Here is a 17,717-nt window from a genome sequence, read left to right as displayed (position 1 = left end):
ATATTGTTTGCTTGTTCGAGGTGCAATATTTCGAAAAACCTTTCAAACTTTTGACTGTAGCAGAGTAAGACCTAACTTTTACTCCTACGAGGCAAAATATTTTACATTTCTGTAGAAAAATAATTCCGTTCATTGAACCCGAAAATATTTGCATTCTAGCACTAAAAAACGGACTTTCTTTGCCTACTGGTCGTTGATGTCCAGCGCTAAAAATATTTTTCGTGCACTTGTCTTAAACAAGATTTTCTGGCATAGAAATCACAAAAATTGTGGATTTCTTTTAAGGGCACATTTTCAACGCGTTCTGCATTTAAATTTACTTAATTACAAGTAATTAGTCACATAAGAGTTCAAAAGAAGGCAATTAGAACAGCTATTGTGACGTCACAATGGCCACTTCTTAACTCTATTCACAAAGCGATTACTTGATTGAAAAATAAAATTCTCGGACAGCAGTAAACGAATATTAGACGTCAATCTGGTTTAGTATAGGTTCTTGGTCTTGGTAATGTAATGGCGTTATGTGCGTGGTCTTATGTAGTGATATTGCTCGCCTGTTTATGTGTTCCTGTTCACTGTTGGTGGCCTTTCGAATCAGGGACGGTAACGGATCCTCCGACGAAAGTTAAAAAAGAAAATGGTGGAAAAACTGGCGAGTTTTTACGCAACAGCCCCGTCCCGTTTGAAATGTCTGTCGCAGAACAAAAATTTTTGGCCGAAGCACAACGATACATGGGTGACATGGCCGCTTTGGATCAATGTCATCAAGTTGTGAGTTCTTAACGGGTTTTTTTTTACGAATTTCACGATGTTTTCGCTTGAACGAAATTCGCCTCTAGTATTTTTAATTGTGTATTACATGTTATTTTGCACTCAAATGATTTGTTTGCACACTTAGGAGTATTTTAGATTCAATAATTCAATTTGTTGTTTTACTTTGTGTCGAGATATTAGTTCTTATTGGAATAGTTTAGGCTTTAATAACCGTTACAGACCTGAACGCCGTGTAGAGGTCTACTGTTCTCTTATCCGAAGCGTACGCACTTACTCAACAACGCAAAACTTGTACGCAGTAAATCAAGCAGTGTTATCGCCTTCTTCGTCATCTTGTTTCGTTTGAAGTGCTTTTGTCAGTAAATAAGATTAGGCCAAAAAATTTGTAGCAAATTTCGCGCTCGTGAAACACTTCTATATTCCAGTGTCTGTGTGTAAACAAAATCTGATCGCAAGAAATCATTTTGAAATCATCTATGCTTGTGATTGCCCTAATTTACCTCTCTCTTCTCAGATAATCACTCGATTGAGAAAATCGTGTCACGAGCTTGGAGAAGAAGAAATTGGCAAACTTGCCGTATCTTTATTCAATTGTCAGTCAAAGGCCGAAGGAAGACCCTTGTTTTACTGTTCATCGGAGATGGTAAGCAAGTTTCTCAAGTTTAAAATAAATTACACGTGGTAAAGATGGTTGTGCACTGTAATGGTACGGGGGCTTGATGATAGCGATGTGGATGTTATGGTAAAATGGGATGTGTTATAGGATGAAGTTGGATGTCTTATGAAAAAGTAGAAGATTTCAAAACGTCCATAAAACTAAACATACCATCAAAATATCTCAATGATGTGTGTAGGAATATTTTAGCATCGTCTGTTTTGTCAAAGAGGGCAATTAGAAAACAAATCTCGAAACCATGATAGCGTTTTGCAAACTGATCCTTGATTTTAACCTCTTGCGCGAAGAAAGTGAGTGCTATATGATATGGTATGGGGTGCAATGATACATTTTGAGGTATAATGATACAATGTGGGATGTAATGGTACAATTGAGGTATAATTATACAGTGCAGGTTGTAATGATACATTTTGAGGTATAATTGTGAAATAAATGGTACAGTTTTGGGTGTAATGGTATAAAAGAACTCTAACTGACTGTTTTAGAGCCTGCGAGATTGTACTTCAGGAATGGATCCAGATGCATGGAATGCGTATCATATTATCAGCAATCGTGCAAGATCCGTATGTTACGCCACAAGGAATACACAGTTCCGTCTCAAGACTGAATATCTCGTTAATAAACTGGCAGTGACTGCCGGTGATCAAATGAACTTCCTCGAGAAACTGCAGGTTACTTAGTCCCATACTGTCCCATAGTTCCCTACTTTCATCACGTGATGTTGTTTTCTCCATTGTTAATACGTACAATCACGACGATTTGAATTTTCTTGGCCTGTGTTTCTTCTAGATAGGCCAAGAAAATTTAAACCAAGCCACTAAGGGAACGTTGAATCGACTCACAAGTGGCCATAAGGATTTGATTAAAGAGCAAGTGAAAATACGAAATGACTTTGGACAAGTGAGCAGCGAGTTGACGACAAAACTGAAAGACAACATGGCGGCCTTGGATTACGAAAAACGAGTAATCCAGGAAGCAGAGAAGCAACTTTCTTCGATGACATATAAAATTTCCTCAATGTTTGGTACTGAGAATAGCACGTTTTAGATTATCACATGTACTTTTCTGGGACTTTTAGGGTGTGTTTTGTTTGTGTCGCGTGAGAGTCCGGGTCTGTTGTACCATTAAAGTAAACGAATAGTTTCGCTTTGCAAAGCAGTACGTTGTGATCAAACCATTGGATTTAACATTTCCTTTAGCTAGCACAAGCGCAGAAATCCGTTCACAGGAGGAAAAGCGAAAGATGGAACATGCTGCAGTAGTGGAGGATCTTGGTGAGATCAAAGAAAAGACTGTGAATACTTGGAAGTTGATTGGTAAGTTGTCGGGGAGGGAGGATCAGCAGGAAGACACTCATGACCTTTCTCGCTCACTGTACTTCAGATGACAAGACGACCGAGATTCGTGATCATCAGGATGAGACGCTAAGCCATCATAAAAATATTATTGATAATTTACGAAGATTAAACAGCACAATTGGAATCATTATCAATGTAAGAGATTTCACGTTCGGTCTCAAGTTAAAGACCCGACGTTTTAGTTTGATGCTTTCGCAGTTTGTTATACAGTAGTCGAATACTTGGCATTTTTTTCTTAGTCAATAGAGGAGTTTGAAACAAAGTTTGACGAACGCTTGACCTGGTTGGCAGCGCAATTCGGAGGGACTGATAACAAACTGGCTTGCCTAACCACGTGTTTGGGTCATTTCATCTTTTTCGTTGCCATTACGTTGTTTGTGATTTTCATCAATGGTCCATCGATATCCCGCGTCTTCACGCTTATCCTTGTTCCCTTCAATGCCCTGATCGAAATCAGACTGATGGCTGGAATGTCGTATCTCACGATGACCATGTTAATCATGGCTGTGATAGTTGGTAAGTTCGAAGGACCAGATGTAATAATTGGCAGGAGATATTTGAGGGTCGAGCGGTACGAATAACGAGACAATATTCGCTTTACAGGTCATTATGCGATGGAAGTGTCTCAAAAGAAGGCGAGAGCTTTGAAAACAGGAATATCGAATTTGAAATCTTTGCCGCAAACAGGAATGAGTTACATCGACAGACTGCACGAACCCGAGAATCTTGGATCTTGTACACCCATACGCGCAGGTGAAGGGAATTGCAGTTTCTTCAATGCCGACCGAGGTAAGGAATGACTTCATACGCGGCAAATTTTATCATATGAACTTAAATGTACTTGGTAACGCATCGGACGATACTTTGAATATTTCATATTTAGATTCGCCATCTAATGCTTGGACTAGCGAGATAAACAGGTCGTCGACACCAAAGACCTCCCGTTCCTCTCATCAATTCCCTTCGGTCAATCCAACAGACCCAGATATGGTTAAACGTCAACTAAACACGACAGCCGACCAGTCCACCAACACTGCAATATCGACCACCTTAAATAGCACGCCATCGAAACGTAACCTTTATATAAGGCGATGCGGTGCCATCACGAAGCAAGGTTCCGCCTGCAAACGTAAGGTCAGCAGGACAGCGGTTGCTTGCGATCTACACCGCAGTTGATGATGGAATGGAGAGCGCTAGCGAGAGCTTGTCAGCTGCTCTATGTCAGAACAATATTCCATCTCACGTTTTCAACTGAAATGTTTTGATAAAAAGGTGTAATATTGTATATATTGTTTAATGTATGTATATAAATATAAAAATGTAAATAAAAATTCCTGTCGATAGAAGTGTTGTGGGTTAATTTGTTAATGAAATTGCATTTTATATCAACACGAGGGGTATTCATATCTAAAACATACTTTTTGGTTGCCATTTTATTGGAGTCGTCATTTCAAAAAAGTCATCACTTTATGAGAGTGTTCTACCTTTGTGTCTACCTTTATGTCTACCTTTATGTCTACCTTTGTGTCTACCGTTGTGTCTATCTTTACGTCTACCTTTATGTCTACCTTTATGTCTACCTTTATGTCTACCTTTATGTCTACCTTTATGTCTACCTTTATGTCTACCTTTATGTTTACCTTTATGTCTAACTTTATGTCTACCTTTATGTCTACCTTTATATTTACTTTTATGTTTACCTTTGTGTCTACCTTTATGTCTACCTTTATGTCTCCCTTTGTCCCTTTATGTTTACCTACCTATGTCTACCTTTGTCTTCCTTTGTTTTACCTTTTTGTTCCTTTGTGTCTTTATGTCTACCTTTGTCTACCTTTGTGTCTACCTTTGTGTCTACCTTTATGTCTACCTTTGTGTCTACTTTATGTCTACCTTTGTGTCTACCTTTGTGTCTACCTTTGTGTCTACCTTTGGTCTACCTTTATGTCTACCTTTGTTTACCTTTATGTTTACCTTTGTGTACCTTTATGTCTACCTTTATGTCTCCTTTATTGACGTTTGTGTCTACTTTTGTCTATTTGGGTCTGCTTGTGTCTACTTTTATTTCTGTTTGTCTACCTTTATGTCTACCTTTAGTCTACCTTTATGTTTACCTTCTTTTGTCTGTTTGTGTTGCTTCATGCCTTTTATGTCTACTGCTTTTATGTCTTCACCTGTTTTGTCCTTTCTACCTTTATGTCTACCTTTGTCTACCTTTATGTCTACCTTTGTGTCTACCTTTGTGTCTACCTTTGTGTCTACCTTTGTGTCTACCTTTGTGTCTACCTTTATGTCTACCTGTCTACCTTTGTGTCTACCTTTGTGTCTACCTTTATGTCTACCTTTATGTCTACCTTTGTGTCTACCTTTGTGTCAACCTTTATGTCTACCTTTATGTCTACCTTTTTCATTAGTGTCGCTTTTTCATAGGAGACGATATTTGACAAATTTATTAATTGACAAACATGTAAGACCATAGAGATTACAAATAATATTATAAGATATAAATAATACTTTATTTATAACCTCTATGCGCAAGACGATATTTGAAGTTTCCACAGTTCGCCCCAGTCCTACGTACCTGTGTCCCTGTGTTGAGCACAAAATCAAGTGATTTTAGCAGATGGAAATCAATATAAACGCTGGCGCCAATTCCTCGGACTCGCGCCAATTTTGAATGTTGATAATGGCAGCGTGATCGCAGTGTGTAGCTGACTATACTATGCCGCTGTACCAGCAGAAAAAATACATCTTGAACTCTCGCCCGAAGGACCTAAAGCCAGAAGAAGAAGTATTTATTGTTCAACAAACGAAAGAATGCTTCAGAGATTATAAGTATCTTTCTTATATTAATTAGTCCAACATGACGATTACTATATAGAGTATTTGTGGTCGACTTAATTGTGCATAATGATCTACCCGTTTATTCTAAAACCGTCAGTTTTCTTCACAAAATAATCCAGGGATTATATAGCCAAAGTATTTACGTACAGTTCACAGCAATGGTCGTGTGAGGTTACTGGCAAAGATGGTCTTACTTACAGCGAAGCTGTTTCTTCTGAGCGAGAAGCTTCCAAACTTCATGTTCAATCCTTAAAGGAGAACATGAAATGCATCACAAATGCTGCCAAAAAGGGTATGATTATATGCTATGTGTCTAGCTTTAGGACATTGGCCATCACAGATGCGTTTTCAATTGTGAAAATTATGGACTAGTTGGGATGATCACAATTAGGAAAATGTTGCTAAAATAATCGGTGATATGTGTGAATCCTGTAACATCCTATATCCAGTAATTTTTGCCTGATAATTACCAGATAATGTGAAAACTATATTCAAGATTAACTAGACAGGGTGCAGAATATCTGTTTAGCTTGAAACAGAAATTTGCACTTTGATATCAATCATTCACACCCAGGGGTTGATAGCAAAGCAAATTTAAGTGATGTAGCTGTAAGCATATGCTAGCCAGCAAAACTATTTATCTATGTATAGTTATAAATATTTGTTATTTGAGAATGACGTTAACATGTTACAAAATTAGCGTTTATATGACAGTGGTAAAGTTCTGAATGTATTTTGTTTGCAATGTTTACAAAGCTTGACCAGCTAATAAGCCTATTATCTGGTATCTGCTTATCATTTTTTCTTTACTGGTATCGGTATACTGCCGTATGGCACTATTCTGTATCAGGCAAAGTAGTACTGAGCACATCCCTTTTGCATTGTATTGAGAGTTATTAAAATCTCACTTTTTTTTGGGGGGGAGGGGGGAATGAGCACATGTGAATCTAATATTTTAGATCTTCTAATGCTTTTGTCAGCATTATATTTGAGTGAAGTGTATGCTTCAGACCAAAGTGTTTTAGTTATCTTTAATACATGCAAACCCATCATGTATTTGTATACTGATAGTGGCTGTCTTTAAAAATGTCTCAGAAGGCTTTTCACCCATTTCAAGAATTGCTTTTGGAGTCTAAACAAATTGAAATGGTTATCAACTTGCCCACAGGGAGGATAAGGAATAGCCTGAGACTGAAACTCAAACAGGGCAAAGATCATATCTGTGATGATCTTTCATCTGATTTTACTTTTCATTTTTTTTGCAATATCAACACGTTGAATTTGATAGCAGGAACAGTTAACCCGCCACTTGCTTTCACCCTTTACTGGATCAACAATGTTTCTTTTTTGTTCTTTTTTCTGTAGGAGAAAGATCGGATAAGAAAGTAAATATTCGCTTGGAAATACAGGGATGAATCTACAATGGTTTTGTAAGGATGGGGGTGCTCTAGTTTGGATTAGATTTTCGTGGCTTTGTGTTGCCATAGCATGTCAGGCCTTTTTTTGTTAAATTCTGTTATCTTTTTATCATGATTGGAAGTTTCACGATATCGCACTTCTAGGGAGATTGATATTTTCTAGGGAAATTTGAACCCATCCTTCACTCTCCTTAGTCAAGGCTAGGGACGTGTGTACTCCTCAGCACCCCCTCCCCCCAAACCACCCCTAAGGAAATACATTCATGCTGACTCATCACAATTCTCTAATTCAGAATCCTTTGCAGAGCTCCCTCAGTACAATATCTGGACCAAACGCGAACAAAAGAACATTCGATAAAGTTTTGTCCAGGACAGCGGGCAAAGATCTCACGCAGCGGACTCTGACGTGTTTTGCGAAAAACACAGGGCATTCCAAACAGCTGATTTGCAATTCTAAACCGATCAAACAAGTTGTCAAATCTGGCGCCAAGCGCAAAGGCAGCCCAGAAGTTGAAATTTTGCTTGAACTGAAACTAAAATCCAAATCAGACTTGTCATCGCCAAAAGATACAAGTGCCAAAGAAAAGACGAAGAAGGCGAAAAAGTTGACGACATTCCAAACGCATTTTGATGTTGACGATGCAAAGAGCAATTCTACCAAGGTATAGCTCGTTCAAGGTCTCGCACGCAAAGCGTTAAAACCCGAACTATAAGTTCCTGAATTTTTTCTTTCTACATTTAGAACGTTCATTCAAATGAGAAGGAGTTGAAAATAATCAAGAAAAATGCTTCCAAAGGACAGCAAACGTTGTCTCAAATGTAAGGATTGTATATACGTACAAGGGGTGAGGAATGGCGGCGGTACTCTTTTTCATTCGGACAAAAAGAGAAATGATCCTTCTTGTCTGATCGAAGGACCGTATTTTGTCACAAACACAAATAAACTTTTTTCCTGATTTTGGGTTGGGGAATTCCTTTGATGCAATTTTGTTAGTCATTAGCTGTTTATGCTCAAAAAACAGATCATGTTAGAATTTTTCATTTTTGACAAAATACTTCTGATGTTCGGACCTCATTAGTTCGAGTGAAGAAGCGAATTGAGAGAGAGAGAGAAGTATTTTGCCATATCTTTCTTGTACTCTTCTCTCTCATTCTCTCTTTGCATCATGACGAGATGAGCATGAAAATCGTAGAAATCATCGATCTGGTTTTCATAAAATATTTCTTGTTTTAGGTTCAAAAATTCGTCCTTAAACGATGCAGACATCAAACGGGAAGTGGGGAAAGTTCGAAGCAAGACCGTCACTTATTCCAATCAAGGGTATCTACTTAATGTGTTTGGCTAAGACTGCTGTGGTACGATTCTCTTTAATAGGGCCTGCATGCATTATAACATGTCAATTTGCCTATTTCAGTTTAAATTAGGATTACGGGATGTTGTATTTCATGTATTTTTCGTTACTTTTTCGTATCAAAGCTCACAGCGTTTGACATTTGTTAAAACAACATAGATAACGTCAATTTTCGTTGGTCACACACGGGATGTAGCACATGTGCCTTTGTATCTCGAAAAGGGTTGTGGAAAACTGTCAAAGCATATGTTTTTTGAAAGTTACCATAGTTACCAAGTTACCATGTCTATGCTTGAAGCGAAAAATGCATTGTGAAATTTCACACCTTTACTATAGGGAAAGAGCAAGGAATGGAAATAGAAAACCACTCGTGACTGTGAGTTCAATGCATTTATGTACTATGAAAAATATCGGATACATTTTTTATTTTGGTTTTTTACCTTTCGTTTGGCAGACTTTTTCTAAAAGTCATTTCGCCGCGAAAGTCTCGCTGTCGCCATCGTTGAAACCCGTCAATGTTCCCGAGGAGCTGAGAAAAGAATACGGAGATCTTTTGATGATAACAGAGTTCGTGTATTTTTACGGAAAATTTCTGTCTCAAGATCGAGACATCGTCCACTCCAGGTGAGGAAGAGATCACGCGCGTCATTTAGTTTGAAATTGATATTCGAGAAAGGCAAGGGGGACGTTATTTTTCATTTTTAGACCAGTTGGTCTTCGGTTTGATGAACGAGCAAAGCAAGATCTTCGAGGGTGTTTTGTCCGGTTTTCTTCGGGTGCTGCTGAAAGACCTTGGTCAAAAGAAGATGGTGAAAGAGGTTTGCTATAAACATCAGTCGACAGTTGCCTTCATTGAACTAAATATGTAACTGGACGACTACCTTTGTGCTAACATGTTTTTACTTGTAGCTATGAAGCATGCGCAAACTACTTCTCTAGAACTTTCACGCGTGGAAAGATTAAAACTAGTTGAACTGCTGCCTTCAAATTTTGGCAATTGGTAGCCTTCCTGTTATATTACTTCAATTGTCCGCACTGTCGATATTTTTAATGACGTTTCCAAGACTAATTCGCGCGTTCGCTTTCGCCTTCACTCCCTTTAGTTTGCAGACTTGGGAATTAATCTAACTGATATGCCAGTATCGGAGAAAAATGTATTCGAACTTACTCGATTGTATTTGAAATATCGTGCCGACAACGAAGAATTGAGAGGAAATTTTAACGATGCAGGAGTTGGACAGTCGGTAGGGAACAAATCGTACAGGATTTACGTGTGTACGACTTTTGTTGATGATCAATCCACTTTGAAGCGGAAGTTTGAATCGAGTATTGATGAGGTTTTTTTGTCTTTCAGCTACGAAATCTGATAGATTTATGTGGAGATGATTTGTCTCTTGCGATTCCAGCGACAAAGCTGCGGGTAAGGAGAAAACACTCCTCCCTTTATTCACCGCGCAGAATACATATTGCATGTCCTCTATTTTGCCCCCAGTCTCACTTTGGCCCCCCTCTTAAAATCCTTCAATTCGAATACACCCCCATCTTCTATTTATCCTCCAGTCTCAGTAAATTGATAAATCACGAGGAAATCAACTTCACCTCACCAAACACGAACGCTATTTAAGCTTTATCTATTTTATTTGTTTCAAAGTAACGAATGTTAAAGTCAAAATGATCACTTGCTTTGAGTCGAAATTTCAGACGAGATCATAGTCATGACTGCCTCGATCGTCGCGCATCCTCTACTTGAAAATGGTGATGTGGGCATGTGGCTTGTACGTTTTGATAATCTATCGTTTCAGATTTTGCTTTACATGTGCGAAGAGATCATAACGAGCGAGCTGTTTTATTCTCATTTTCAAAGTCTCGATGCAGACAGACGACAAACATGGTGGGTGTTGTGCTTCCAGCAATCCTTGTTTACGTTCATGTTCTCGAGTTTTTTTGCCTTGTGGAATTGCCATGTGGATGATAGAACTTGTGCTCATGATTCTAGGGTTGAAAAGTTCCAGGCTTATTCTGAAATTCGCGAACTTGTGGCCGAGCAAAAGAAGCTGAAGGATTTTGAACGCTCACAGAAAGAAATCGACGGATTTTTGGTATGTTGTTTTTTTATAGTAAATGAGATGTTTTACCTCATCGTTATAATCAGTGATTTTGTTTAGGCTGTTGCGGTATATCGAAATATCGATAAATATCGGGTTTTAATATCGGTTTATCGATATTGGTTTTTTCGGTATATCAATATATCGATATACCGAAAATATCGAAAAAAATACCGAAATATTCGGTGTTACGATATATTTAGTTTTTATAGATAGTTTTAATGTTTTTAATGGCTTTATAGCGGTTTTTAAATGCTTTTCTATACTATTAGACAGTCTTGTCCCTATCACACGTGCGCGGCAACTGTTGGCTAAGTTTTAACAATTTGATCTATGAGTCATAAATAGCGCGCGGCAATTGTTGGGTAAGTTTCAATTTGATCTGGCTATGAGTCATCGCCATCAAGACTATAAATAACGGAAAAAAAATATCGATATTGGTTTTTTCTCAATACTGCAACAGCCTAATTTAGCTACTATGTACCTGAAGACTAGATCGTTATTCTAATTCTTTTAGGACAATTTCAACGAGAACGATAGAGGTAAGTTGATTATGAGTTTATCTTAGAAAAAGGTCGAACGTTTTCTTCCATGATGTTCTACCGAGTCATATTACACCTTTGCTCTTCCACCGTGAAAATACCTTGTTCTTAGGCGTCATTACGAAGGAACCATCTACCGGTGATTCCGCACATAAAGTAAACGTAAATAACTGTAGCAAGAAAATGAAGAACTCGGTCGGAAGAAAACGTTTAACGAAGCGTCAAGAAATGGCGGCAAAACATAAAATCGAGAAAGAAATATACGAAGAGAAGCGCCGTGTCGGGTAGAAAACCAAACAGTTCCAATTTGACGTGATGCATTCGCAGTTAATCTACTATAGTGATTTCAAAAGAAAATGAATTATTTGAATCTTTTTCCTCTAGTGAATTGTTGAATCGGAAACGACTGAAAGCAGAACGATGCGCGGTAAAATGTCCATTGCAGTTCTCTTCACTCAGTTCAGTTTGATGAATGTTTGAATTTTTCCACAGACGCTTTTTCTACGTTATATCTGTAGCTCGTGATGTTTTCAACCATTTTTCCATCTTGAAATGTTTCTTTTCAAATTCAGTGTATTTTTGTGATTCGCGACTTTTTCCAGGAACATAACAAGACCGAAAATTGAGGAGAGGCGCAATACTCTTTATGCAAGCTCTGTTGTTTAAAGTTTATTTGAAATCATTCGTTTTCCACGCACTATAACATATTCGTACATGGAAGACCCACCTCCCAATTGTCGATCTTCCTACGTCCGTGTTCTATAGTCCTAAACATTTCTGTGCTTCCATGCTTGAGTTGTATTTTACTTTGCAGGAAACAATCAAGCAAGTCCAATATTGTCGTCGTTTGAAGCCCCTGGGAATGGACCATAATGGAAGTTTGTATTGGCTTCTTCACTCCAATAACAAAGTTTTATACGTAGAGAAGACGGTCGAAGGCACCCAAGGCAATTGTGCGAACGACGATCATCCGAATGCGGATTTTTCTAAGTAAGTTCCTATTTGGTATTGTGAGTGTTAGTGTATATATAGCTTAAACTGCAGACTCCGTGAGTGGATAAATGTCCACTCCTGGTTTACCATTAAGCAAGTCTCATTCTGGTTTACTAATAACTCTTTAAATGTTTTTATTAAAATCCGTTCATTCATACAAAAAAGAAACACTCGACATGTTGAAATGCTCGTTTTTGATTTAAAGCATTTTCGCTAAACGATACACTCGTCATTCGTCAAAGAACACCAATGTATGACCATCTACCCCGTTTTCATTATGATGTAAATAAAACCACTCGATGATAGAAAAAGTTAAAGAGCTCGATGATAAAATTTTAAACACAAAAAATTGAGAGGAAATTATATGATTTCATTTTCAACGCTTTCTCTGCATTCTCGTGTTGACTTCAAATACTTAAATTATTTTGATTTGTGATGGGCTCTCGAACTGCCATACAGACTTATTTCTGTTTCTATCTGTAGTGGCTCTGTTTGGTTCTTTTATGACTTAACGGTGCAGGAGTTGAAGCGCCTCGTGAATTCTTTAACCTCTCAAAACGAAGACGAACGAGCATTGCGGCTACGGCTAAACTCTATGGAAAAAACGAGATGGAACTTTTCAGAAACAGGTTGGAACACTTTGACATTAATTTTTCGTGATTTTATTATTAGGGTCGTTTCGCTTTCGGAAAGGTGGTCACGTGGCCAATTGGATCAAAACTGAACTAATACAAAACCATCGTGAATGAACTTTTTCTTTGAGTTTTTCCACTTCTTTGTTCCCCCTCGGGTGAATCTCCGATGATTCACGGGGTGATAAAGAGATTCAGCCTATGAACAACTAGTGTGTATCAGAATGCTAGAGGTTATAGATATGTACATTCCCCAACCTGAACTAATGTATATTTTTGAACAAGTCAAGGGCGGCTTATGCCCCAGTCTTCAGGCAAAATGTGGCCTTGTATGTCAGGAGTGCGAGATATTGGAATCATAGTTATCCTCAGCACCCGCAAATAACTGGAGCTAACTGAAAACCGTATCAAAAGAGCTCTTTGAAAAGTATACAAACACCACACAAAATGAAAGTTCCCCCATCGATAAATAATTGCGTGCGTCAAATGAATGAATCGCGGTCAGCTCTAAAAGGCCAAAGGCGATTGCTCAATTTTTATACGAAAACCTGGGCACTCTTCAAACTGCTTTTCAAGATGACGGTTAAGAAGGATTAATGTTGCTGAATAGTGAGTGAAAATGATGATACTACTATTCGATGCTTGAGTAATGACGATATCGTATTGAGTACAATAATATAATATATTAATCCTAACACGGTTTATATGCACATGAAAAACATGTGACTTGAGTTCGAGATTTGAACTCGGGATACTAGTCCGCTGCTCTACCTGTTGAGCTACCAAGCCCACAGGGATTGGAGACAAGTCAAATCTCTTTTAAACTGCGTATGGAAGAGAGATTCTCGCCACTATAGCAGTTTAATGGATGGCACCGTGTATTGAGTACGATACGTCTTTGAGTAACACGAATAATCTCATTCTTCACTTGGCAGTTAGCAAGTGACCACGATTTTAATTTGTGCTTTGTTTAATTATCTGAGAATAGTTCATTTGGAATTGACAACTAAATTCTTATTCCTTTTTGAATGGTGTTAAATTTAAATTTCTCGCGCCTTTAGCATATTGCAATATTTATACAGACCATAATGTTGTTTGTTTGTCCTTTTGGCTTCGAATTAATAACATTGAAGAGTTAGCGTACGTAGCTAGTTCCTATAATACGACTTTATACACGGCCCGCTAAAATATTTCGTTCTGATGCCAGCCAAAAAAAACTTATACGTATACAGGCATGTGGTGCATCCTTTTAGTGAAATCTTTGTGTTTGTTTGTATCATATCAAAGCCATAGTATCTTGATAATTTTTTGTATTCCAGAAAATCCGAAAGGCCCATGTCATTTTGCGAAGAAGTCTTGTTTGAACCACTCCTTTGCTTAAAAGAAGTGAGAATTACAACATTTCATTTGGAATATTTTTAATTTCTGCCCTTGCATGTTACAAATGTGAAATGATGGGTTTTTATCTACAGGAAATGTGTGATTTAGCCAGTCGTCTCGTCAAAGGTGCTGCTGCAAACGTTTCCAATTTAGTTGATTGGAGCGCGAACGTGAAGATGGCAAAGTCTTCGAAAGATTTGGTAAATATCTATCTGCTCCAGGGGATTATGGGGACAGAGGAGTTTTACAAATAAATATACGTCGAAAAGCTAGTTGATCGTTGCTTTTACTGAAAGGTTTGATGCGAAAGGAAGATGAAAAGTCTTTACTTCCTGTCCTTGCAAAGGTTAATTTGTCAGAATTCAACGTATTTCGAGGGTTATATCAGTTTTTAATAACTACAATGTAATGATCATGTTTTCGAAGATCGCTGTCCAAACTCTTATTCGCGATTTTTCGACTAGTTTGTTGCCGACCTTTATTCAATTTTTGTTTAGATGCCTTTGGCGCTCGAGTTGGCTTCCTCCGTAAGTTTTGGGAATCTGTGGAGCGAGTTGCATGATCGCGAGAAATGGTTGACGGAGGACTGGACTCGTGCTGTGAAAGAAGCAACGAGTATACCAAGGCTAAGATATTGTGTTGCTGTTCTTGACTATTGCATCATGTGGGAGCGTTGCTCAGTTTTTTTGGTAAGATGTTGTTGCTGTTGAAAATTGTCTTTCAACTGTCATTTTATTCATTTATTTTGCCTACCTGAAATCCTGTACTTAACTAACTTTATTTACACTGGACAACGTTATCAATTCTAAACAGTTCCATGTACTTAGCGATCCTAACTTCGTTTAAAATATACAACTTTATCGTATCCAAACTGTTCTGTGTACCTTAAGATCCATCGGGGTTCGTGTGTTATTCAAATCCGATTCAAACTAACCCCGGAAGAAATCTCCTCTTGTTGTTTTTCTACAGCAATAACCTAAACTCTTTCCGTATTTGTTAAGAAATGTAAAGTATGCCGAAGGAAAGGTGGTGCTATGGCGGTCTGTGGGAAATGTCATTCTGGATACCACGTGGTTTGTTTGAGACCATCATTGGAGGTGATCCCACCGGACGATTGGCTATGTCCTACATGTCGGGTAAGTTGCTGTGTATTATTACGTGATACATAAAGAATGGTCAAAAATCTTCACAATTTTCCCATCTCCTCGACAGCCTAAAGAACGCGGTTGTCGACGATCCACGAAAACGGTAAGAGTCTTAGTGAAGTGTATGTTTGAATCCGGGAGTATCGTTACGTAATTGTTTATGTAGATCGTCCAGTTTAGTGCAATCCTGTGAAGGTGTGTTGGTGTCAGCGTAGATGTCGACACGTCAGTTGATTCTAATACCAACAGTCTTTACCTGGAAGATCTAAATCAAGAAATATGCAATGAGTTTTTCTATTACAAGATTAATGCAATGACCATTAAATTTTGTGAACGTTGGGACAAAGAATAAACGTCCTTTTGCTTACAGCACTTAAAAAGCTGTGTTATGACATAAATTTGATTTAACTCGATAACGCTGGATCTAACCAGAATATACAACTCGTGACTATTGCACATTGTTATGCGTTTACGTCACGTTCAAACGCTCATTTCTCCGTCAATAATCTATGAAAATGTTTAAGCTACTCGGTACATCGATATTTTCTGACAGCGAATCATTCTATTCGTTGTTTTTTGACGCCCGATTTAAACTTCAGCCTGACGAACCCGTGGATGATGGACAAGAGGAGACAGTTGTGGATAATCATGACTTTTGTGACGTATGTGGTGGTGACGGGGAACTGGTGTGTTGTGATAACTGTCCTAATGTGTACCACAAAGAATGTCACGATCCCCCATTAAGAAATATTCCAAGGTAGATATAGCGTCATACTTCACTATTTGCTCGCATTACATATTTTGCTTTTTGGAGTCATTCGCAGTGTTATTTCGTATTTTTTCATGTTTCAGAGGTTTTTGGAAGTGTCGTAGCTGCCATGGACGACGTCCAACCGCTATAAAATACACGCCTCGCGTTGAAGAAGACGAAGACGACGAATTCTCTGACTTTGAGAGTTCAGACGATGAGACAGGAGATGATGGCTCATACATGAAAACCGAATCAGACGGCGAGAAGAGCGGATCAGAAGTGGACCAAGCATACGGTGAATGCGACGAGAATCCTTCATCAGGCAAACGGCGAAAGAAAAGAAAATAAATCCTTTTTCACGTTCTACATGTTTCAAGTCAATGGAACTGAACGTACTACTGTTTATTATTACTATCAAACGTATTGGCGTTTTGATTGTATATGTGTGAAAATTCACCAGCAAATGATGTAGTGTAGCTCACTTAAAGTTTACCTTTCGTTGAATTTTTATTTGTCACGAGGCTGACTGTTTTCGTGCACAGTTATACATAAATTTAAGAAGTATATACAGGAATGTTGGTTGTATATGGAGAAACAGTTGTATGCAGTGCATGAAATCCAACTACAGTTCCAGTTTATATATTTCAAAATACATTATATGTATGTGAGAATCGACGGGTAAAGTGTGTGATAGTTGCTAACGTATCAGATCGTTTTTCTTAAGCCTAGCTCACACGAATGAAATAAGCATAAGCACAAGCTGAAACAATAGATAAAGCAAAGATAATCAACGAAGCATAGGGCAGAAGTATGTAGACATTAGCGCACGCATAAGAAAAGAGTTAAGCTGAAAGAAGAACAAAAGATTTAAATAAAATTCCGATATCTTTGTCTTTGTAAACCTGCAGAGTAAAAGAAACAAAACTCATAGCGTTCATGCCAATTTTGCTCATGTGAATCAGGCATTCAAACTCAAACGTGTTTTACAAATGATTAATAAAATTACGTTGCTATGAAGAAAGAACATGTAGCTCTTCCATACCTATTGTATTCAGGATTGAATTTCATAGATATACGGTTATTTATTCAAGTACGGACAATGAATGTTAAACAATTGATGTGGAACAAAGACACAATGACATGCATAAAGATATTATTGTTTTGGCACTTATGAACTACGAGGCGTCATGGTAAGAAGTTACCGTTCATATAAAACTAGACAAGACCACAGAAAGTCGACAAGGATAACCGAATGAAAAGATTTCTGGTTGTGGAAAGGAAAGTAAGTTTTAGGAAAAGACCACGAGTATTCTGGATTTTCTGCCCAATACGAAAGACGGCAAGAAGTTAAGATAAAACACCACGCTGATGGCAAAACTACGTCAGCGTTGATAGTGAGGAGGAATTAACTAATGATTGAAAGGGACTCTAGACAAGGATTGCACAAAGATTATAAACTTTCAAAGCAGAATCACAACGACGTCTACCGAAAAATTTGTTGACAATTGAGGCATCGTATCATATCTAAGCATTTAATAGGCATGCTGCTGTCATAGAAAATATCACATCGAGTACCAGCGTAAAGGCCGACTTCCATTCAGTACAGATTGTCGCGCGATCGACTTTTTGCGATCACTTTCTTTTCAATTGTAAGTTTTCAACCAGAACAGTTTCACACTGCTGCACACAAATGAAAAGAAAGTGATCGCAAAAAGTCGATCGCGCGACAATGTGCACTGAATGGAGGAAT

The 17,717-nt window shown here is 38.1% G+C and overlaps 3 protein-coding genes across 5 annotated transcripts; all 3 read left to right on the top strand.

The window, feature by feature from the left end:
• The first annotated feature begins 277 nt into the window (after window positions 1–277).
• LOC124452525 (protein brambleberry-like) lies at window positions 278–4,127 on the top strand. The gene is made up of 10 exons (XM_047003085.1): window positions 278–771; window positions 1,289–1,417; window positions 1,936–2,121; window positions 2,240–2,490; window positions 2,529–2,538; window positions 2,592–2,766; window positions 2,834–2,943; window positions 3,048–3,324; window positions 3,412–3,597; window positions 3,692–4,127. The coding sequence occupies exons 1-10, from the start codon at window positions 514–516 to the stop codon at window positions 3,982–3,984; spliced, it is 1,875 nt and encodes a 624-aa protein (XP_046859041.1). The 5' UTR covers window positions 278–513; the 3' UTR covers window positions 3,985–4,127.
• Window positions 4,128–5,490: 1,363 nt separating this feature from the next.
• On the top strand, window positions 5,491–10,496 carry LOC124453317. 2 transcript variants are annotated; one of them, XM_047004113.1, is made up of 13 exons: window positions 5,491–5,640; window positions 5,769–5,941; window positions 7,015–7,034; window positions 7,373–7,729; window positions 7,810–7,886; window positions 8,302–8,388; window positions 8,756–8,795; window positions 8,874–9,043; window positions 9,125–9,237; window positions 9,523–9,663; window positions 9,774–9,839; window positions 10,222–10,310; window positions 10,416–10,496. In XM_047004113.1, exons 1-10 carry the CDS (start codon window positions 5,528–5,530, stop codon window positions 9,540–9,542), a joined length of 1,170 nt encoding a protein of 389 aa, XP_046860069.1. In that variant the 5' UTR covers window positions 5,491–5,527; the 3' UTR covers window positions 9,543–9,663; window positions 9,774–9,839; window positions 10,222–10,310; window positions 10,416–10,496. The 2 variants fall into 2 exon arrangements, with proteins under 2 accessions (XP_046860069.1, XP_046860067.1); XM_047004111.1 differs by having other exon boundaries at window positions 7,361–7,729.
• A 1,422-nt stretch (window positions 10,497–11,918) lies between these two features.
• LOC124453318 (tyrosine-protein kinase BAZ1B-like) lies at window positions 11,919–16,642 on the top strand. 2 transcript variants are annotated; one of them, XM_047004114.1, is made up of 9 exons: window positions 11,919–12,056; window positions 12,543–12,688; window positions 14,011–14,077; window positions 14,164–14,271; window positions 14,569–14,760; window positions 15,073–15,207; window positions 15,284–15,325; window positions 15,816–15,973; window positions 16,069–16,642. In XM_047004114.1, exons 2-9 carry the CDS (start codon window positions 12,669–12,671, stop codon window positions 16,313–16,315), a joined length of 969 nt encoding a protein of 322 aa, XP_046860070.1. In that variant the 5' UTR covers window positions 11,919–12,056; window positions 12,543–12,668; the 3' UTR covers window positions 16,316–16,642. The 2 variants fall into 2 exon arrangements, with proteins under 2 accessions (XP_046860070.1, XP_046860071.1); XM_047004115.1 differs by having other exon boundaries at window positions 11,941–12,056; window positions 15,284–15,319.
• The last annotated feature ends 1,075 nt before the right edge of the window (window positions 16,643–17,717 follow it).

The sequence above is a fragment of the Xenia sp. Carnegie-2017 genome, unplaced genomic scaffold (genome assembly GCF_021976095.1).
Source record: "Xenia sp. Carnegie-2017 unplaced genomic scaffold, XeniaSp_v1 HiC_scaffold_25, whole genome shotgun sequence".
NCBI classification, from domain to species: domain Eukaryota; kingdom Metazoa; phylum Cnidaria; class Anthozoa; order Malacalcyonacea; family Xeniidae; genus Xenia; species Xenia sp. Carnegie-2017.
This window is presented reverse-complemented; position numbering and strand designations above follow the sequence as displayed.

Coding starts and splice junctions, on each gene's coding strand:
- LOC124452525 (XM_047003085.1), top strand. CDS start 514: ATGGCGTTATGTGCGTGGTCTTATGTAGTGATATTGCTCGCCTGTTTA. Junction 1,418..1,935: donor TTTACTGTTCATCGGAGATG/GTAAGCAAGTTT, acceptor TGACTGTTTTAG/AGCCTGCGAGATTGTACTTC. Junction 3,325..3,411: donor AATCATGGCTGTGATAGTTG/GTAAGTTCGAAG, acceptor TTCGCTTTACAG/GTCATTATGCGATGGAAGTG.
- LOC124453317 (XM_047004111.1), top strand. CDS start 5,528: ATGCCGCTGTACCAGCAGAAAAAATACATCTTGAACTCTCGCCCGAAG. Junction 5,942..7,014: donor CACAAATGCTGCCAAAAAGG/GTATGATTATAT, acceptor TTTTTTCTGTAG/GAGAAAGATCGGATAAGAAA. Junction 7,730..7,809: donor CAAAGAGCAATTCTACCAAG/GTATAGCTCGTT, acceptor TTCTACATTTAG/AACGTTCATTCAAATGAGAA.
- LOC124453318 (XM_047004114.1), top strand. CDS start 12,669: ATGGAACTTTTCAGAAACAG. Junction 14,078..14,163: donor CACTCCTTTGCTTAAAAGAA/GTGAGAATTACA, acceptor TTTTATCTACAG/GAAATGTGTGATTTAGCCAG. Junction 15,326..15,815: donor GATCCACGAAAACGGTAAGA/GTCTTAGTGAAG, acceptor TTTAAACTTCAG/CCTGACGAACCCGTGGATGA.